The 23,093-nt window shown below is 36.1% G+C and overlaps 3 protein-coding genes across 3 annotated transcripts; all 3 read right to left on the bottom strand.

The window, feature by feature from the left end:
• Positions 1 to 13,605: 13,605 nt before the first annotated feature.
• Positions 13,606 to 16,444, bottom strand: LOC127864376 (tyrosine-protein phosphatase 10D-like). Its single transcript, XM_052404032.1, has 7 exons — positions 16,317 to 16,444; positions 16,082 to 16,211; positions 15,235 to 15,302; positions 14,917 to 15,019; positions 14,504 to 14,593; positions 14,109 to 14,196; positions 13,606 to 13,810 (listed from the first exon to the last, which is right to left on the bottom strand). The coding sequence occupies exons 1-7, from the start codon at positions 16,375 to 16,377 to the stop codon at positions 13,673 to 13,675; spliced, it is 678 nt and encodes a 225-aa protein (XP_052259992.1). The 5' UTR covers positions 16,378 to 16,444; the 3' UTR covers positions 13,606 to 13,672.
• Positions 16,445 to 16,760: 316 nt separating this feature from the next.
• Positions 16,761 to 19,057, bottom strand: LOC127865307 (uncharacterized). The gene is made up of 6 exons (XM_052405315.1): positions 18,894 to 19,057; positions 18,404 to 18,547; positions 17,630 to 17,781; positions 17,351 to 17,425; positions 17,101 to 17,167; positions 16,761 to 16,945 (listed from the first exon to the last, which is right to left on the bottom strand). Exons 3-6 carry the CDS (start codon positions 17,720 to 17,722, stop codon positions 16,761 to 16,763), a joined length of 420 nt encoding a protein of 139 aa, XP_052261275.1. The 5' UTR covers positions 17,723 to 17,781; positions 18,404 to 18,547; positions 18,894 to 19,057.
• Positions 19,058 to 20,294: 1,237 nt separating this feature from the next.
• Positions 20,295 to 22,781, bottom strand: LOC127864373 (uncharacterized). The gene is made up of 5 exons (XM_052404030.1): positions 22,633 to 22,781; positions 22,166 to 22,510; positions 21,354 to 21,550; positions 20,999 to 21,158; positions 20,295 to 20,649 (listed from the first exon to the last, which is right to left on the bottom strand). The coding sequence occupies exons 1-5, from the start codon at positions 22,775 to 22,777 to the stop codon at positions 20,639 to 20,641; spliced, it is 858 nt and encodes a 285-aa protein (XP_052259990.1). The 5' UTR covers positions 22,778 to 22,781; the 3' UTR covers positions 20,295 to 20,638.
• Between the last annotated feature and the right edge of the window lie 312 nt (positions 22,782 to 23,093).

Below are 23,093 nucleotides of genomic sequence, written 5' to 3'. Positions count from 1 at the left end.
GAGTGCTACCGAGTAAAAACTTTCAGCTTGTCAGTACACAGAAAGAGCTCACAATAGGTCTGAAAATTGTGAGAAGCTGTGGTGAAATATACGAAGCGTTGCAAACTGGCATCGAAATGAGAGAGATGAATGCTAACGTATACTCACTGCAACCAAAATATGGATATCCAAATACAAATTTGTGTCAGGCGTTAGAGGTTTTGTTTGTGATGCATCCTTTGTACCGCAAGCACATCAACAGTCTTCACATTGAAACGGAGCTGATCGATGGGGGAAAAGGTAGACTAGTCAATGCTATTCCTAATCGTAAACGCAAATTTGCTGAACATTCAAAGGATCAGTCCAGTCTCCCCAAAAAGATGCTTTGCAAAACACAAGAACAAACATGGAATGACTTGCCTTGTTCTGATAAGAAGGCGTGTTCGGAGCAAAACGAGATAATCAGTATGCCGGTCGATTTGGCAGTCGTGAAAGAAGAAATCGTGGAAACGTTCACCCCAGAACAAGAGGTACAAGAAAACCCGATGCCCGTAAGCGATATGTTGCCCGAAGAAGACCCATGTAAAGTTTACTTCATCAATCAGTGTCAAAACGAAGAACACGAAGATATGCTCTCTCAAGCGGTTAGAACATGCATTCCCAACATTCACATCCCACCGAACTTTGTCGCATTTTGTGTGTCGAAGGAATTGCTGACAAACGGCCTCGTTTTGTACATTCCTGCAGATTTTGTGTTGTAGTCTGTTGTGTGCAAATTTTTTGTTATATAGCTATTTCATGTGTTTTGTTAGATGAATGAAATAAAAACCAGCTATGTTGCGCTTCATACTATTTGTCTTGTTTGTGTCTCTATGTAGCTGTAACGATAACTGCTTCAAGAAATCGCCAGAGCGCGATCTGGGTATATACAATGGTGCATTCTCGATCGTTTCCTATGATGATGCGCTAGACAAGTTACGCAAAATTGTATATATTCCTGAGAGAATGTACACAACGCAATATGATATTCTCGAGGCCATACGAAAAGTCATAAATCAAAATTTGGGCGTGAAAGACAATTATTTGACCATTGAAAATCACAGGGACAGGTTTTGTTTCCAAATCAAAGGCAAACTCTTTTTGATTTTGACCCCGAATATAGGTAGGATGCTAGCTACTGATTCTCTATGGCGATTCTTGGTACCAGACAATACATCTAATCATGTTGCAGACATCGAAAAACGCAGTAGCGATAATGATTTCGTTACATCGACAGTTTCGAACGAAATTGACACACACACAAACAGCGAAATGGAAAACACAACGCTTGCTTATATCCCCAACAATGGTTCGACAACCACAAAGGTTAACAAAAAAAGCACGCAAGCAACACTGAGAGTTGCACACGAAAATACCACTAAAACATTAAGTAAAAAACATAACACATCAGTTGTCAATGCCCTTAGCGATGGTTCAACAACCACAAAGGTTGAAGAAAATAGCGATCTTGGCACATCGATAGTTGCAAACGAAACTAGCACACAACAAAACTACAGTAAAATCCATAACATAACGAGTGGTAATATCACAAATAATGGCTCAACAACCACAAAGGCTAACGAAAATAGCGAAACAGGATCTGTCCTTGTTATAATCGAAGTTGTGTTTTGCATTCTAGCCGTGTTTGCAATCGTTCTTGGACTAATAGGATTTGTGTATAACGTTATAAAAAAAACAAAGGAACTAAAATAAATATAAAACACACTCATATAAACGGATCTTGTCATTCTTGATGTTCTAAGCCAACCATGCGGTCGTTTATCATTTTGTGTTTTTTCATTGTTGTCCGCGCAGACACAACAGTTCAAAGCGTTTCTTCAACAACCACATCGAGAGTTGCAAACAAAACTAGCACACAACAGAACTACAGTAAAATCGATAACATAACGAGTGGTAATATCACCACCAATGGCTCAACAACCACAAAGGCTAACGAACATGGCGAAAAAGGATCTGTCGACGTTGTGTTTTGCATTCTAGTCGTGTTTGCAATCGTTTTTGGAATAATAGGATTTATGTCGTACGTAATAAAAAGATCATAAGAACTAAAATAAATATAAAACACACTTAAACAAACGGATCTTGTCATTCTTGATGTTCTGAGCCAAGCATGCGGGCGTTTATCATTTTGTGTTTTTTCATTGTTGTCCGCGCAAACACAACAGTTCAAAGCGTTTCTTCTTACGGTTTACAAAACTGTTATTGCAATGTGTGTGATCCGACTAAAAGTATTGGTAAAATATATGATGGATCTTGCTACTTTATCAGTATTGAGCAACAGTTCAAAGTTGGAAACCAGTTTTCAACGCACGTCAATGTACGTAAAACTGTAAACAGTACCGACTATAATGCATACGATGTGGTCATTTTTGGACATAAAAACATTCATCTAAAAACGGTTTTCACTCAAGTAAGCAACGAATTTATTTTGAACAACATTCAAGGTTCTATCAAGATAGCGCTGTTCAACAACAAAGATAGGCCTGCTCAATGCGTTCATTTGTTCAAACGAAAATATTTGGGCATTTCATGCGAAACGGCTAACGTAGCGCTGTTAAAAGCGGATCGAGGAGAGTTTGTGACTGTGTCACCTTTCAATCCGCGTGCGTACAAGACATGTTCATTTGACGAAAACGCAGCAGCGTCGATCACATCTCTTAAAACTTGTTTCGTGGTGAATGAAGATGGCCAGTGCTTACCAGCAGTGCTGCAAACAGAAGAAGAGTTTCAAAACGCTTTTGACTATCTGATTAACAGAACGCACGACCCGAAGGTGAATGCAATATCTCAAAATTTGATGTTCAAAATTGACAGTCTGAACGAAACGCTCGAATTAAACGATTACGCGATAGTCTATTCGCGAGTGTCATATGATGAGAACAATACGTGCTTGTATATCGACGTGAATGAAAAATCTATTTCGTATGAAGATTGTACAACAAAACGAACTCTGTGTCAGATTAGAATTCCTGGTATGGGACTGGATTCACCGAGTGACGATGATTCCAAAATAAACAGCTTTTGGGTCTTATTTATTGCACTAACATTTGTGGTTGTTTCTTTGGTTATAGTTATAGTTATTGCGTATGTGTTGCAAGGATTTCAATCTAGACGTTTACAAACTACTACAACAGTTCAAATAACAAGCGCCTAACTCGAGTATAAAAACCATTCACGCAAAGTCAGTAGTTGTCATAACGTAAAAAAATGTTCAGCTGTGAGTTTGTGGCTGCGATGGTAGCAAATTACTTGGAATGCAAGCAGTTTGAGGACTCAAATGACACTCTTTGTGACATCGTCGAATGTGTGATTTTGCTTGTAAATAGCACTGTTACGATGCATGTTCTTACAAAAGATGAACTGACCATAGCTTGTTTTGATGAAGACTATTTCGCCGAATTGCTTGAACAAAAGCTGAACAACGTTTTGAGCTGGGATGTGTTTGTGACTGCATTTGTTTTGTTTGCGGCCGTCGTACGTGAAATATCGAATTACAACGCTGAAGGCTTCTACCACCTGAATAAACTACAGAACGTGTTCCGTAAATATAGACTTACTGACTGGGTTGCAAATCAACCTGGTAAATGGACATCGTTTATACAGTATTGTAAGCGAGTTTGTTGAATAAAAAGTAGAAAACAGAAAAATACGTTTTTGGTTGTTTTATTCATATGTTCAATCATCACATTCACGGTCGCTCTGTAAACTAAACGATACATTTGATTCCAACTCTACAAACAAATCGTTTTTATCAAAAATGTTTTTGATACCAATCATATCGATGATTTCCTTGCACATAGCACAGCCGTTGGATTTCAGTAAATCATATTTCTTTTCAGTCTCGCCATCTCGATCAGAAATACTGAAAAGCAGTTTCGTTTCATCTAGTGTATCCCGTATTATTAGATCGACATCGGCGTAATTATCGTCGTTGATTTCGACGTTTCCAACAACATCTTCAACAAGCATTAAGTACACGCTAAGATGAACTGTGATTCCAAAGCACGTTAGTTTAATTTCGTACTTAAACTCAGGTCTTGGCTCGAAATAACAATTTGACCAACCCGGTTGAAACGTTTCAGATCTATACGCATAGAACTTCTTAACTTTGGGCTTTTCCGTTGATGTGATGCTCAAATACTTCGATACTATTTCCCACAACTGTTTTGCATCAGCTTGTGACTTGATTTTCCTTTTCCTTTTTTCAATGCGATCATACTTCGACATTTGCGGACGAGCATAAGATGACCATCTGCGTCCAAAGTACATGTTTTGAAATGTAACACTTTCCGATATTAACTGACACTTAAATGGTTTGTGATCGAAATCGTTACAAAATGTGCATATATATTAGCGCTACGCAGAGTTAACTTCATTTGTTGATGTTTGCGACTATATTTCTTGGCATTTTGCTTATTCAATTAATCATCGAAGAACGAAACCCAGATTTTTGGGATCGCAAAAAGACTAAACTTGACAACAACAAGAAGCCATGATCGGTGTTACAATGCTTGCGATTATCTGTATTCAAGACTTACGATGGTGGTTTTCTGTTAGAAAAATACGAAAAGAATGCATACAGGTTATGAAAGAACTTCGTGAACGCTTTCAAGCAAATAGTTGCTGTGATTGCAAAGACTGCAAAAAACGTATGGCTCAACTTCACCTGGAAAAAGAGCAAGCAGTGAAAGACTCGCGTACTTGTATAATTTGCTGCAATGAAGAGAAAACCTTTGCCGTAGCACCATGCATGCACCTTTTCTGCGTACACTGTTGCTGGCACATGCATATATACGGGAACAAATGCGCTGTTTGTAGATCTGAAATATTTGATTGGAAGCGGATTCATTGGACTGATTAGTGTTATGACTTTTAGTGCATGCTTGTGTGTGTATTTGTTTGAATAGTATCGTCAAATAAAATGTTGAAATGCATTTTATGTTTTGGTTGTTAGTTTGGTAGAGAAGATGCAAGTATATTGACGTTTTGGGTTTTATCTTGCTGCGTGAAGAAAACAAACACGCGTGTTTACTGTTTTTGCTCTTTATTTTCAACATACAACAAACAAAATACGACATTTAGTTCATAACATTTTCTTCTCTGCGCTTTCGGCTCAAACTACGACTGAACACTTTTGTAAAGCTTCTCTTTCTAGTTCTCGACCGCTTTTCATCGTTTTCGCTAGGTTCGTTGACAGACATTGGTTTTTGGTTTTCCTTAGACTCGTTTTCTCGTCTTAACAATTCGTTATCATACGCGGTTTTGTTGTGAAATGTAAGAAGTTGTGGAATGCGTTTAAGAAACATCACCACTTCTGTCATGCCTAGGTGCTCAGCGAGTTCGATCATGTTTACCAGACTAGAGATTGACTGCCAATCCGAGTAATCTAGCGTGAGACCGTTACATTGGTACTCAGACAGGTTCATGAGAATTTCAAACACGTTCATCAATTCTTGAACACTGTACTTCGGCTGAATCTTGACATGATTTGTCTTAACGTTAGTGAACATTTTCACAATTGCTGCTGGGTATGATCTTTGTTCTTTGCCCACATAAAATACAACCCTGTCTTTGCTTTGTTTAAGCGACTGAATGAGCTTTGAAGAGATTTCAATACCAATATCGTACTTCAGTTTAGTGAACAAGCGATTAGTGGCTTCGGTGTCAGTGACACGATTAATATCTTTAATGTTTATGGTTGACATGGTTGTTGGTTGTGTGCGGGTTTAGCGTTTCTATAGAAAAAACTATCCTTAAATAGATTTTTATCTCAATTTTCCAAACCGTAATTTGTGATTGCATAGACAGTTAAACATCCACAAAAAGTCGTGTTTTTTCTTAAGCTGGGCATCACCTCCTATAGTGTTGATCATGACAAGAAAAACATAAACGCCTAGAAGCGAATAAGGACATAGTGACGTGTTTCTCGAATGTTTGTATGTATCGTAAATAAACTTGATGTATGTGGAATTGTTAACCGTACTTTCGTCAAACAGAGAGAAAAAATTGTAAGCTTTAAGTCGGTTGTATCCACAAATAGGATCGCCAAATACTGAATCAAAATGGCTTGTAATTTCGCTAGTTGTCAATTTTTTGAACAACGACATGCGTTCATCGTCTTTGAACTCATTGAGAACCATTGTGACACACGTTTGAATTCCACACCCGAGTTTTGAGTTCATTTCTACTAGCTTGCTTTCGAATATTCGTATTGGTTCTTCATATTCTGTTATGTATTGAAAAATGCATAGCGAGCATTCGTGGTGATGTCTAGAGTACATGGGTGAAAGCAAGTAGGTGTTTTGTGCTAACTGTTCGTCTTCGTCAACAATCAAAACCTCGTCAATATCCATTGATAAGGCAACAAATGTTTACAGTTCATTGATACAATTTATTTACAACATATACAAAAAATGTAACACACACAAGTCAACATAATCATACAATATTGCAACAACGTAGTCATTCGTCATCATCGCTCAATTCTAGATCACTGAGTATAGTCTTTTCCTTTTTCGGTTTCTTTGCAGCTTTCGTTTCACCAGATTTGCGCATTCTTTTAACAGCCAGACCGTTCATAATTTCCTTTTCATCATCGTTTAGCGTATCTGAGATTTCTGTATCGGAGATGTCGATATCGGCATATTTGCGTTTTTCCTCAACATTGGAAGATTTTATTCGCTCTATTAGCGCAAACATGTTTTCGTCTTCCCCAGAACCGAGTATTTTGTTAATCACATCAATTGGAATTCGATCGAAAACGTTAGAGCTCACAGTCTTCACAACATCGTCCTGCAGGTTTTTTGTTTTCTTGATGCCCTTTATCAGATTCTGCGTTCTTACTTTGAGGCTTTTGTACTGCGCTAGTTTGGCATCAATCTGTTTTAGTTTCTCTGAAAGTTCTTTTATTTTCAAATAATCGTTAGGCGACAAGAAGACACCTGACTCGACTTCAGAAACCAAATTCCTTTTTACGCCGTGATTGAGTACAGTGTTCGCAAACTGCTGTATTCGTTCTCGGTTGTTCGTTTTTATAGCATAGCTCGAGGTCAACATTGCTTGTGCCATCGTAGAAAGTGATTGCGAGTGTGCTTATTTTGTTAACTGCAGCTATATATATACGCTTGAAAAATAATGCACGCCTTACTTGTTCATCATTGGCTTGAATAATCGAATGTAGTACGCCTCTTTGGCTTTACGCACGTGCTTGTCTCGCTCTGTCTCCAAAACGAATACAGTGTACCGTTCCTTAACATCGCACAAGTGTTTCCCACATTCTATCAAATGGTCAGTAGCTCGACACAAATGCTGCTCTGTTCGAATATGAGAGTTGTGTGTGTGAATGCGTTTTCTCAGATTAACGGTCTCGCCAATATACTCACCGCCGCAAGTGTTGCACTTCAGAACATATATAACATCTTTTGATTTACAAGTCAAGTTCTCTCCATCTTCCACCTTATACACAAAACCACATTTAAACTGAAAACTATTTCCACTCTTTATTTGAGAACATAGAGTGCAGCGCTCACCGTTACATGGTTTAACTTTGTAGTCCATCAACAACTCGAAATAGTGAAATTATGACTAAACATGTGTTTATGCGTTTTTTGTTACAAAAACATGAAGATGAGCTGGTGCTGTGAAATTGATTCTTTGTTCCTGCATAGCACAAGTAATGTCAAAACACGAACAGTTTTGCGAATTTAGCTGACTGATATGTAGAATTTTACTTATTGTTGTGAAACAAAACTCGATTGTCAAGTCGAATATGAACACGTTTTCGTCTCCAATATCGTCTAGTATGGTTTCAAAAATGCTTTCGAGCAGTTCTTGTTCATTGATCAAAACGCTGATGCATTTAAAAACGTGGATGGAAAATTCTTGAGTGTTACCAATGCTCTCGCGTTCAATGGTATACATGTTGTTATACGAAGTCATTGTGAGTTATGACAATAGCGGATACAAACGCTTTGATATATGTTAACTCTTTACAACAGTATCGTTATGCCGAGCTATGCTGTGTAGTACAATTATGAAGCAAATAGCAGCTATCACAAGCACAATGAATCCACCAACGCTAACAGCGACAGTTTCCCACAACGTTAGTTTTTTAAGTCCCGGTTCGTCATTCGATGCACTTTTACCAAACAATACCTCGCAAATTGTGAGTCCTTTTTTGCATTTTTCGAATGAAATTGTCTTTGATCGCATGTCGACAAACGTGCATTCGTGTTCACTGATTGCTTTTTTGTTGTACACAATGAAGTGTTCGCTTGTGACAGAACTGTCATCTATATTTTTTATTTGAAACTTTGCCTCACTCATATTGTGTGCCGTGTTCTGAGTAATGCTAACCAAATATGAAACTAACTTATCATCCAAATCGTAAACACTCGCAATACTTGAGTGCGAACAATTTGCATCAATCCGAAAACATTTGCCATTTTCCGCTTTCACAGCACCAATATCGCAGTATGTGAAATTAGCCAATTGTATTTGTGGTACGCGAATGAAATGACCATTTCTCGCTATAAGCACAGCATTCGTGCTCTCGGTACAATTCTCAATTTGATACGTATTTCTGAATAACGACATACAAATCTTATCAACAGTTGTGCCATCTTTGGTGCTGAAGACAGTAAGTCGATATGATGAAGCCTTTTTCGCGAGAATAACTTCGTTACTCACTTGTTTCACTATTTGACTTAGCATCGCACGTAAAGCATGATTACGTTCGTTGATAATCAAGAGTGTGTATTCACGAAACGGAGAAAAATGCGTATTAGAGGAAATCTTGAATGATGAATCCAAGTCGATGAAATAGCAACGATTGTTATGTACTTTGCCAATTGTAGTAGAACGATTACATGCTATGCAGTAACAATTTTGCAATCCATACGTAGATACTTCTGCAACGGTCTGCTTGTTGTGCTTAATTCCCATTTTATGCTTGTTGATAGCATCTTGCATATTTTGAAATTGTTGGTTAACGATGTTATCGTTTTTAACTGGCAGACTAACGTTGAGTTTTGGCTTGTTAAGAGCATTTTGAATTTTGTGAGAAGTTTGGTTAACAACAGTATTTTTTTTAACTGGCGGACTTATTTTGTTTTTTGGCTTGTTGGTAGAAGTTTGAATATCGTAAAATGTTTGGCTAACGAAAGTATTGGCATTTTGAATATCGTGAATTTTTTGGCTTACGATAGGGTCAACGATAGGTTTGTTTGTTACTGACAGTACTTTAGTGTTTTTGAAAAAAAAGTCAGAAAAATCGATAATTGGAACATTTTCAGCGCTTTGCTTTTCATCCAAATTATCGTCAGAGTAATCCTCATCAAAGTTATCCTCGTCAGAGTAATTCTCGTCAGATTGATCATAGTCAAAGTCGAACTTATCATCGATTTTTAAGCGGATCTCACTCATTTCTTGCTCTATTTGTGTAATTGTGTCTCGCAATTCTTTGGACTTAGAAGGGATTATTTCCAAACCTAGATCATATTCTTTGATATACTTGGCGACTGACAAATCATTCATTTTTCTCTTCAATAACGCATTTTTGATTCGTGTTAACGCATGATCCTGTTTCTCGGGACTAGCACCTTCTAAATTCACATCGCACCATGTTCCGAACGTTGTACACAGTTCAATATTAAATCTGATGAAGGCATGACCGTGCATCCCATTTGCACAAATTTCACTTCCATCATATGTCAATGAAAAATTGTACGGAAACAAAGGTATCCAAGCGTGTGTGTAAATTTCAGTAAACACAGATTCTACAAACTCACTGATAGAGTACGTTTTCGGCTCAATTTGCAATCTAACTAAAAGACTTGGTAAGTCGTAAGTGATAAACATTGATCCCGCTACAAAACCATCAACTACACTGTATACCGGTTTTGAAAACGCTTTTTTCTTGTTCGGACATCTAGATAGACCTATGGATTTGCATTGTTGCTCATGACCTTCTAAACTAAACTCTGGGTTTTTCATCCATTTGTTGAAAAATTGTAAATTTTCTTTGACATCGTCGTATAATGACAAATACTCATAGGTTACGTTTATCAACACATAAAATAAACCATTCGTAACGTCAATCGGTGTGTCCTGTACATGCTTGAAACAAGACGGTTCATAAAAATTTGGTTTAGGACGTCCTAACGCATTTGTATGTAAAACTAAGGGAAAAAACAGGGCAACTATATGCACAAACATATACATGACGAGTTTTTGATGCATTGTCATTTTGGAAAGTTCCTATATAAGTATTTTCAAACAACAAATTGAAGTTATTTGTCTTTCAGTCATTCACATGGATTACACCACAAATAGCATTCCTATGTGTCTGTGGACAGATTTCCAGCATGTAGAAATAAATACAAGAGAACATTTTGCACATCAATTCGAAACGTACGCAAAACTCAAAGCTTCTCTACAACCAACAAAGTTGATAATGTGTCTATTTGATGAAATTGTTGAATTCGTTTGCAGCAAAACAAACATAAGCAAAATCAAGATTCAACATGCGCTGATGGACTCTTGTACTTCAAGAAAAACCTTTTCAATTTGGTCGTTTCTGATCAAAGATGTGACAAAAGAAACCTTGAACGTTCTTGCTACGAAAGCGAACCGGTGCAGATTCGATTTATTGTATGGTTTCATTCATGCCGAAAACTGGATATGTGGTGCAATTGATTTTCGAGGTGCTGAAAAGTCAAAAGATATTGCCAAAGATATTCTTGAAACAGAGCACGTTTTTGAAATGTTTAGCGCGAATGCGATGACAAAATTTACCCATCAAATTGTGTCACATCGTGATTGTTGAATAAAATGTATTGTATTATAGCTTGTGTTTTTGTGTTTATTTTTTGATACTTCTCGAAAAACAAACAATACGCAAAATCGTTTTAGGGTTTTTTATTGACACATACATGCACAATCGAACACAAAAGAACAAACATGCCATAACTGTCAATGCCTGAGTCTTACATCTTCTTTGTTCATTTTCAATATCCATGTTATGATTGCTTATATTCAAATGTTTTGAGTCGTAGCGTTATCGAAAATACACCTAAACTTCCTATACAAATACATGGATGTTGCCTCTCATATTCATCCATGTATTGAACGAATGCCTCATAGTCAGAAAAATAAATATACTCGGTCTCTTCATCCCATAGACGTTCAACCTGATTTTGTTTTTCATCATCGATGCCACTGATTTCGTCCGCAAAACAATTGTCGAATTCTTCTTTATATTTTTCCTCCAAAAAACTTTCGTAAGATTGCAAAAACTGATCTTCTATCATATCATCGATATCACGGCTTCTGCAAACCCAACACATTTTTCTATCATGTATCTCTGCATCTTGATCATTGGAACCCTTTTGAAATATGTGATTATCATCGTCGATTTCGCCCCGGTAATATTTTTGCTTTTGATAAAACTGTTCGTAAGATTCGAAAACCTGTTCTTCCAGTATATCGCCAGCATCATTAGTTCTGCAAACCCAACACATTTTTCTATCATGTTTCTTTACATCTTGATCATTGGAACCTTTTTGAGGTATGTAATTATCATCGTCGATTCTGTCCTGGTAATATGTTTGCTTTTGATCTCGTTTTGCATTGCGTATTTTTGTTCTTCGTTTCTTTTTCAGCCTGTTTTCAGCCTTTTTACGCTGCTTTTCAGTTTGTTTTTGATAAGATTTGTAGCGGGTACGAGTACAAGTCTTGTCAATTTTCGCCATTAGCAGCTCATCCAAATCACTATAATTATCGTATTCGTCATACTTTTGGTCATCTTTTGTTTGAAGACTTTCTACCGATTTATTTGAATATTTTTGGTTATCATCGCTAGAATGAACATCTTGATCGCTTTCTGTTTCCACAATTCCATAATTATCTCTTTCATATTGCTTTTCAAACTCGTTTTCCAAGTACCTATCGCATAACTCATAGTCAAGAAATTCAAATTCAAAAGGACAAGCACGACCAAACCGTCGATGACTGAGTCTCACTATTTCTTCTTTGTTCATGTTCCAATCGAACACAAAAGGACAAGCGGGGCACAGCTGTCGATGCCTAACTCTCACATCTACTTTGTCCATGTTCCAAATGGAAATGTGCGCATTGCAAAACACGCATCTAACGCAATTAAAAATAGTGTCGGAGAAATTCTCTCTCGTGTCGGAGATGACACAAGGGTCGTAGATGAACCCTTGGCTAGCCAGGTCTTCCTTTGACACGCTGCGTTTGGATGGCCTGTCTTCAAAGGTTTGAAGTCTCTGGTCCATAGTTTGATAGCGACTGAAGGCTCGTGGTTCAGATTTTCTAAGCCTCGCAAAACGACTGTACACAGACATGTTTGCAAACAAACGTTCTTAGACTTACTAACGTATTCATCTCCTATTTATACCATTTTTTTGTAATGACTTATGCGATACAACTCTCGTAGTACAATTAGTGTTTGACATTGTATATTGAAAACAAAATTAGCCCGGCAAAATTAGCGGGGGGGTCTTTTTTAAAACCCCACCCCCCTTATTAAACCGTCAGAACATTTTCCGGGCATATCATATAGCGCCGCATCCCGCACCAAAAATGCACACAAGAAAAAAGTGGCTGTGGTATTTATATTCAGCAATGTGCGCATATGACACAAAATCGGATGTAACAGTAATTTGAAACAATTATACATCTACATACCCGTCCTTTCTCTACCAGTCTTGTCAGCATGACGATCGTGTCCACATTTTGCTCCCAGATCATGCGCCAGAAGTCATCAAACGTCATCTGCATAGGACCCTGTGTCGCTATGTATTCTATGCGAGAGGTGTATCAAGTCATCAAACGTCATCTGCATAGGACCCTGTGTCGCTATGTATTCTCTGCGAGAGGTTTATCCCTGTCATCTGCATAGGACCCTGTGTTGCTATGTATTCTCTGCGAGAGGTGTATCCCTGCAATTTGTTTTCTATGAGTCCAAAGCGATATTTTGTTATTTTATGTATAAACCAGTGCCAATCGTCATTTTGGAATATGTTAAGTTGTCAATAAACAAAAAGTGGGAACGATCCTTTAGACAAGAAGATAGACGTAGCATTCATAACGCCAGTAAGATTTAACACAGCAAAATCTAATTAACGAAACTAATTACAGGAATTCATGAATAAGTTCAATGTTTTACGGATATAACTGTGCTAGTTTAGAGCATTTAATGACACATACTGGAATATAGTTGGCATTGACAAAATCTGAACCTTCCACGTCATCAAGTGGACGAAGTTTAACTCTTGACTGATCATCTGATGAAATAACAGTAAATGTTAGGACATGGACATGTGTTTTGTATATCAAAAAACAAATTTAAATTAGTAATATGAATATAGTATTTAGTATGTAGGTTTTATGGAGTTAAAATATAATAGAAGTATGTGTATCGATGACGCTCATATAGCAAAAGTATTCCATATTCTTGGACTTAAACATTTGTTATACTACTGTATACATTCTGCACTCACGACATCATAGGGGTATTAGAAGTCGAATATTGAAAAGGTAAGGATCAATTAAAAACTGCTTGAATTTAAAAACACTATATTATTTTGACACGTTAAACACATGACAAATTCTATGTCTTGAGACACAGAACAGTAATCAATGTAAGCGAACACTCACAAGGCATGATGTTGGTGTAACGGTTCTTTGGCCTACTATTCTCGGAATTTGCGGCCGTCACAGGATGAGATGGACTTTGTTCTTTCAGCAGCTAGATACCATGTATATAAACACATTGAATACTACTACTGAATATTTCATTGATTGTATTATGTGTGGGTTTACTAAGTATATTGCTTTCTAAAGAAAAGCAACTACAAATCGTATACATGTTGAAACTGTAATTCCTTGGTTATATGCTGTAGTATATTAATATCCGAACATGCTGTAGTATATGAATATATACAAACATATTATTCATTTACAATTTGCTTCCAAATTCTTTTTTAATAATACGGTATACAGCAAAACATGTAGGTTAACAGTTATTACCACGACTAAATATTTACCTTGTAAGCCTCCGCGAATAAAAGATTACTGTCCTTGTGCATGTTTTCCACGTAAGCGGGGAACTCCGATAATTTCACTGGACACGGTCTGTAATTTAGCCTCAATCGTATCATTGTTGCATATAGATATAAAAATAATAGTCATATTTTATGATGCGGCTTATATATTAATGTCACAACTGATAGAAAGTAACTGATTATGTCATGAGTTAATTACAGCTTACCATCGCTATTAAATGAATCAAAAATTTAAATATAATTGTATGTTAAAGCCATAGGTTACACATTTCAGAAAGAATTATGCAATAAAGCCTTCTATTACAATCGAATACGTTCATTTGTAAAACGCTACACATGTTTGCATACATATAATAATTATTTAAAAAAATACTTGCTTGAAAATATGATCTGTATCAGTGTCTATATTTTGCATATCAACAACTCCTTTTCTGGTGCCATTTTCAACTTCCTTTCCGGCGAAACATCTGCGAACAAATTGAATTGGTGTATACTGACATATGATAATTAATGGCCGAAACACACAAAACAATCCATATAAAACCTAATTCAATTTAAAAGAAACAACACAATCGGACAAAGAACATAAACAATTCGGCAAGTACCGTGTTTGCTTTTAAAATATATGTTTACTAAAAAATTCGCTTAAAGGGGGCAAATTATAAAGCTAACAAGCTCTGGCGTTTTTCATTGAGTTTGTTTAAACACGACGTCCGTAGAATTTTAAATGTAATTGGTTTAAATAAAATAGTGTCACGTATTTGAATCGTTACACTTAAACGACTCTTACAGTCGCTTTTTCCGTTTCATGAAGATGATAACAACTCCTGCAATGACAATGGCTACAACAGCTGCCACAGCTCCGCCTATTATTCCTGCCGTTGGGTCAGGAGCTTAAACACAAAAAAGTATGTACACATATCCCTTGCAATATTTTTTTTTCTGTTTTTCGTTAAATTATTTTTCGGCCAGACCGTGTGTTGTGATAAGGTATTCATTAACTTTTTTTAACAGTTTTTGCATTATAAAATTGTTGTCGAAGGTGAATCATCAGTTATATTTATTCATTATTATAGTAAGTATTGAGACAATAAGTAATGTCACGTACCTGTCCTACTCGGTTGTGAATATAGTGTTTCTGTACATCCGGATGTCGTGCATGCAAATGATTTCACTCTGATAATAAACACATTGTAACGTAATCCATGAGGTTAGGTGCATTATGCACATCTTTTCGATATACTAATACAAAATGTCTACGAATGCAAAGACAAAGACGACTCTGCAGACAATAAGTTGTACAGTTTTACGAAACTGCTGGTGAAAAGAATGGAAATGTTGGAACAACGATTGAATGTGTCATATCGAAATCCTTAATTGCCAATGTTTAATTAGAGGGGTTTGTTCACAGGTTGGCTCAATGGCAAAATGACAAAGAATGTTTACATCACATTCAGACAAACGAAATAACACTACTGACTAAGATATCATTAAAATATCGTCAATATAAAGAAGTGAAACTCCACAAGCTGCAGCAGTATTGCATTTCTATCATTTATTTATGACAAGGAACCAATCGCCAAAACGGTTAAGTACGGCACAAAACGAAACAACATATACACATAGTAGAATAAAGCTTGGGTCACCGCCTTGGAACGGTCATATAGCGCTCAACCTCACACTTGGCCCAGCAATATGCATAATACATATAAGTGTAAATACAATTTAACCTCATAGCATTGCAACTTAAATTAAACAGCATTAAAAGGGAATTAAGACGCATTCAATTTAATTACTATTGAGTTACTCAGTGGATGGAATGAGACCAGAGCAACAGAGTTACAACTTTTTGAGGCACGATGAAATGAAATTACGAACACGTATCAACAACATCCCTTTTTTACAAAAAGATTGAAGCATATAGCATCATATAGTTAATAATTTAGAAAACCAACTTGTATGCTCTTCCTGCTTTCAGTGGCCCGTTGCAGTACTCTTGATTATTGGAACAGTCTTCGGTGCCTATGATGAAGTTCAACGGTTCTATTTCTGCAACAGCAGCACGTCGTCGGCGTTTGTTACCACCTAGAAAGTATTCGATCTCCATGTTAACCGCACTGATCAAGATGTATTGCTAAAGAACTACTTTTTCCTTGGTTGCAAAATAGTTTGAAACCGTACATTGTTTACCTTTAGGACATGAAGGGCTCCAATTAGGACCAGTTGCTAAATATGGTGGAATGTCATCCATGTTCTTAACTTCGGACCACTTCTTGTAAAGGGTATTTTTTCTGGCTTTGTACTCGCCGCGACTCCCAACGAAAGAAAGGTCTTGAAAAACAATGTTCATTGACATTTTCTTATGAAAGAAAACAGCTTTTGATAAGGCAAACGTCGACAATTTATATGTATAACGAAATTGCAGAAACATTACAGGAGGAACAATCTTGTAAACACCCGATAGATCATTTTACAATTAAATTGATAAATTGCCTATACAATACAGGACAATAACATACAACACGACACTAAGGATTTAATTATAAAAGCTGTGGTCAGCGCCTTTGAATGGTTTATACAAAGCATTGGAGGTTTAAATCGGTTGAGATACATACTAAAACTGATATGATGTGATCACTCACCTGTTGCGTTACTTTCCTGTGCAATAATTATCCTCCAGTGAACAAGTGTGCCAGTTTTATTATTACACAGGAAAGTCTTTGACAGTTGTACAGCAATCATCTGTTTGTCATCAGCGACCGTAACATGATCCTTTTTCGTCAGAGGATTTGACGGGGTCTCTGGAGGCTCTTCCGGTGCTGAAATAAGTAAAACTTGAAATGAACTATGAACTGTCAAATTGGTAGGTATAGCTTTAACTCAATATCGATTCTTTAATTGTGTATTGTTGTATAGCTTTATTTAAATTTAACAAGCGGAATAAATATAAGTCATGTGTTTAACGTGTGTATACCCCCTGGTTTAACTTCGACCGTCACGCTGAACGACTCTCCATGTCCAACACTCGTTGCGGCGCGAACCTTTGAATAATACATTAACATACAATGAAATTGAAGACTCCTGCGAAACAAATAAAACGTTCAGTAAATGCAGACAGGCCAGAAGCTTGGGTATGTGAGTCATTAGAAATATTGAGATAATGAAACTCTGATGAACTGAAATGAATTTTTAACCATTATTGTCAAAAACTTCAAAAATAGTACCTCAACGGTCAAGTTTGATTTGTTGTCGATGTATATCGGAATAGTATGATTCAGTGTTGAAGCGGTAACGTTAATCTGAAAAGAACACGGCCGAATGTTGCTTAAAGTATCACTGTGTGTGTGTGTGTAATTCATTGTTTATGCATGTTTGTTGATACAATGGTATGACTAAAATTGAAATGAATATATATTCTGAGTATCTAAGATATAAAGCAAACTAAATTATTACGGCGTACAAGACAATTTAAAGAAAATGCACTCAATTTAATATGTTTGTACCTGTTGGTTTCCATTTGAACAATATATTTCGTATCTAACAAGTATGCCATTAAGATCTCTATCTTTGGGAGCCTGCCACTTCACGTACAACATTGGCGGTTTCGTCACGTCTTGCTCAGATACGGCGATCAGACTCTGGAGTCTTCCCGGAACTGACATTTCAAAGAAAAAAACACACAATATTATACGATAGTTTGCATTGTTTGGTGTTTTTATTTGATTTGAATATAAATTTTAATCAGTAAATGTACTTTTCGTTTCTTCTTTCCTTGCATCAGGGGATAAATAGCAGAAGCAGCAGACGCAGCAGCAGTAAAAGAAGCAGTAGCAGTAGTAGCAGTGGTAGCAGTAGTAGTAGTAGTAGTAGTAGTAGTAGTAGTAGTAGTAGTAGTAGTAGTAGTAGTAGTAGCAGTAGTAGTAGTAGTAGTAGTAGTAGTGGTAGTACTAGTAGTAGAAGTAGTAGAAGTAGTAGTAGTAGTAGTAGTAGTAGTAGAAGTAGTAGTTGTAGTAGTAGTAGAAGTAGTAGTAGTAGTAGTAGTAGTAGTAGTAGTAGTAGTAGTAGTAGTAGTAGAAGTTGTAGTAGTGGTAGTAGTAGTAGTAGAAGTAGAAGTAGTAGCAGCTGAGTACTACATTTGTGGTAGTATATGTTTTGTTGTTGTACACGTTATAGTTGTAATTGTTTTAATTATAGGATTAGCAGTAATATGAGTAGTTGTAGTAGTTATTGTTGCCTGTTATGTGTGGATGTTGTCGTTTTGTGGTATCGAGTCTTACCGCTTTCAGCAGTCTGAACGATGATTGTAGAGGATTCACTTCGTAGAGGTCCCTGAGTTCCATACGATGTCTCCGCAGTGACTGCTATGGAGTAATTCCAGTAAGCATCGAGGTCAAAGAGATCGGCGTATGTAGCCAGTTGATCTGTTTATATTATCATAAACACACATAAGAAATATATAAAGCTGTCTTAATGACCTTAATTGGAAACATATACAACCTGAACATTAAAAGTGCAAAAATCTTATCCTTGACATTACACACGCATATACAACGTATTTGTTTCGAAACTATACATTGAGACAGCCTGTCATAAGTTTTATAGTGGCTGACCTATTTAGTTGTTTTTGTTATATTTAAAATATGTATAGAAGCGTTGTATGTTTTATGATTAAACGCATATAATGTTCTAAATAGCTGTTTTTCTTCCATAATTTTACAGCAAACAAGTGATCAGCGCCAATAAATGCCAAACAACACGAACGCTCACCGATCCACCATCCTTCGTTTGTGACATAACTCTTCAATTGTGAGTTATTACTAACGTCAGTTACACTAATGATATATTTGGTCGGTCCAGTAAACTGGATTGTACTGTTCCAATGAATCCTTACGGCGGACGATTCGATTTTGCCTTGGCGTAACTCACTTGGGGCAATCGGAACTGAAAAGTAGTATATATAATCTTTACAATCTAACGAGCAGTGTTTTCCTGTAAAGTAAAGTGGTAACTTGCCTTCAATAAACGAGCTTTTATCCTGAAAATTACTTTGTTTATATTTTAATTATTCTAGTTATATTGAGCTGTGATTTGATGATTAAAAATGGCAAAACATTAAATTTAATGCATCTTGTGTTAGCGCTTTAACAACGTGACATATCGGTAGTTATAAACACATTACCGTCGATTTTTGACGTGAAATTGAGTGAGATGTCATACGTGCCGTTACCAGCGTGTGTTGCCGCCTTTACACGTACAGAATTATTTCTAAACGGAAGCAAATCATTACAAAAATGTTCGTGTATGGAAGCGTTCGTTGCGAATGTAGAAACCCAAGTTTCATTTATGAAATCCACACTTGATGAATTCAACAGTTCCACGTAAAATCGTGTCAGTATTCCGTTTACATAACATGGATCCATCCACTGTATCGTGGCATTGCGTGCATGAACTGAACTGCTGTTGGTGGTACTCATACCACTGGGAGCTGTTTAAGACAAACACATTTTAATATAATTACACAATCCACTACAATAAAATTAACGTTTTGTTAAATTAGCTTCAAGTAAATTAAAACAACTATTTAAAGGGACTGTCAACCACGAATGACGAAAAATAAAAAAGTTCTAAAATGCCGTATTTTTTTTTTACAAGTATTAGTTTATATTGATTAAAATATCACGACTGGTATATTACATTACTTGAAAAAAGTTCATTTTTTCAGTATATTCGGTAATACAATTTCGCGATGTGAAATCGAAAGTACATCGCGAAAATAGGTGACATAACGATATACACACTATAAATAACGCAAGTAGATTGAACATTTTATATATAAAATATATGCAATTCACTACGCATGTACAATTTGCATTCCTGGGTTTACCACGTGACGATGATTATCAATCGACTTGCGTTATTTAAAGTTCACTGGTAGTTACCTGTTATGCATACCCAGTAAAAATAAATAAATACAAAAATAAAGTAAAAATAAAAAAAAACTTTTTTCATGTAATGATATATACCAATATAAACTAATAATTGTAAAAAAATACGGTCTTTTAAAACTTTTCTTTCTTTGTCATTCGTGGTTTACAGTCTGATTAAGACATTTGTTATTATTAAAACACGTGTTATAATTCTATTCAAATATAAATTACCTACGCAATTAAATTATTTTAAAGACGTTCAGTGTTCTTTTAAAAGACGACGTTCTTACTTGATTCGTGTGTTTGAACAACCAGCACATCGGAAAAATTCCCTGCCCCGATATTATTTGTTGCTCGGACTGATATATCGTTCCTCCAAAATGGAAATATATTTTCCGTCATGTTACTCTCGTGTGTGAGAGTATGTAGTATAGCTTCTTTTATGTCACCAATGTCACGACACTTTCGTTCTTTGTAAGCATACTTTACTGTGTAGTTCCTCACGATTCCATTGCGCTCATATGGTGGCAACCAATCCAGATCAATGAAGTGAGCATACAGTTTAGTGTATTTTAAATCTACGGGTTAACCTGGAACTATATAAGAATTGATTATTATTTCCAAATATTTTTTTGTATCGCACATCCTTAAATCTGCGTTTATTAATTTGTAGAATTAAATAGTTGTATACTAGTATTATTATTAAATTAATGTAGAATAAACATCATCTATTTGCACAAACAATTCCTTTACACACAGATTTACTGTATCACTTTATAACACTAAAAGAGGAAATAGTCTATATGTTATGAAGACGTTGTTTTGGCTTTGAAGTATATAGATACTCTGTTTAAATAAGGATAAATGTATATATGTCCTGTATATACACATAGTTATAGATATATATCCGTAAGCAAATGTTGTACATGTATGAGTTGTACTTACTATCTTCAAGAGTGGAAATGTTTACATCGGAGTACGACCCTATCATAATTGTATAGGCAGCTATATACACCGTGTAATTTCTGAACGGATGCAAGTTTGTTATGGACCAAGACAGCGGTTCCTCTGCTGAAAAGTTATAGGTGTTGACGACCTCACACGCCTGTATCCAGAAACAAATACTTTGAAGTTACTCAATTATCCTGAAAAGCACATAATATCTACTGCACAACTCGCCAGCATCTATACATGATGCATTCTAAACAACTTACCGAGTTTGTGATGAACACATAAATTAAACATCGAAATTAATTTCTTACATATTTGTTAAACTAAGACACTTTGGCTTTCTACTTACAAAGTTTGAATTAGGCGACTGATCACTACAATTAGAACACTTCCACACTGCACTTTGTACGCACGTGTTGTTTGTGTCATTAACCCACGCAATATAAAAGCGAAGAATACCGTTTCTAATGCTCGGTGGTGACCATTGAAGAGTCTTTGAGTTAGATGTTACATTGGTACTCCTCAGATTGTGTACATTCTCAGGAGCTAAATGGAAATATATACTTAAAATAAGATTTTCGGTAATATACAATAATGAGAATTCTCAAACACTTAGTAAGGCTTGAACACTTTTTCTTTGTTATTTTGAAAATAATTTTACTTTAATTACAATCATTACCTACAAAGTCCGCTTAAGTTGTGAATTAAATCAATTAGTCTTCGAAAACGACACGGGTATGATGCCGTATATGTACGTGCAACTTATAACTCGTGCATTTATATAGTTTTAATTTAGTTTCATCCGGCCCTACTCATAACAATATATAACGGATTCACGTTATAGCAATATAATTTAAACTTTGATTGTATGGTAATGTATCAATCCGTCACGTTCCTATAACTTAGGACAAATATGTTTATACTATAAAGTATGCAACATGTCATTAACAGACATCGACATGTACAGACCCCTTGGCATGCACTATGTACAGCGCACTTGCCATTGTCATTTTACAATCGTCTTCTTAGCTTAATGGGCTCGAGAGCTGAACTATCCCTGTACAGACCTCGTGTGAAATCAAAGGGAAGTTAATGCAAACAAAAATATTGCGAAGCATCTATCTGAACCAAACGACGAACACTTATACTGTTTAATAAAACCTGTTAAACGTGTCGTTGAAACTTGTCGATTGCCTGCTTTAATTGAGCTTTCCGGGAGTTCATTCGTCACCACTTCACCATAGAGTGTTCCAACATTCCCATTAATCAGATACGTTTGAACAGCTTGAAAACATAATGTCCCCGGGTCAAGGCCGTCAACGGTGGCTTCGTTTGCCGTCACCGTTGAGTTGAAACTCTGTGTATATGTGTTGAAGTTCGGGCTTTGGCACGTAAACATTACAATGTATCCGCTGATCGAGCCATTTACAGAAAGCCATGTCGTCTTTAACAAACGCGTTGTCTTTTCCATGATCTCAACATTTTCCTTACTTATACTGTTGGGTGCTGATGAAAAACCAATGTGTAATAATCAATGACATTGAAAGTACACCACATAAATTTCATCTTAATTCAATGCTAAAAAAAGCTACACCGTGTTGAATAAATGAGCAAAACCAGATACTTACCGGTATATGATAAAATAGTCTGTGGTTCTTTGCTTTCCATCCCACCAAATGCGGTAAATATGCGTATGCTATATAATGTCTCAGGTGTCAGATTTGACAAGTGTAGCTCTGATTTATTAGTTGGTTTAGCAAACGTGCAAGACATTACTGTTGTGTTGCATTGACCATTAAATTCAGCATTAGAATAATTGACAAGAACAGTAATATGTGTAAACGAAACATTAAATCGCCAGGTTTCAAAGGTCAGTGTTATTGTGTTTGTGGACACATTCCCAAGTAGAGCTGGCGATAAGTCCAGAGGCCCTGTAAACGTTAACATTTTATTTATTTATACACTGCAAAATAATATTTTTATCAATACTTAATTTGTAATGAGTGTAACAGAATAAATATGGTACAAGATTCAAATATAAAACACTTCAAATATAAAACTTGAAAATTCCTGTGAATGAAGAGTAAAT

The sequence above is a fragment of the Dreissena polymorpha genome, chromosome 1 (genome assembly GCF_020536995.1).
Source record: "Dreissena polymorpha isolate Duluth1 chromosome 1, UMN_Dpol_1.0, whole genome shotgun sequence".
Taxonomy (NCBI): Eukaryota; Metazoa; Mollusca; class Bivalvia; order Myida; family Dreissenidae; genus Dreissena; species Dreissena polymorpha.
The sequence above is the reverse complement of the archived record's forward strand: the minus strand, read 5'-3'. Positions and strand labels throughout refer to the sequence as shown.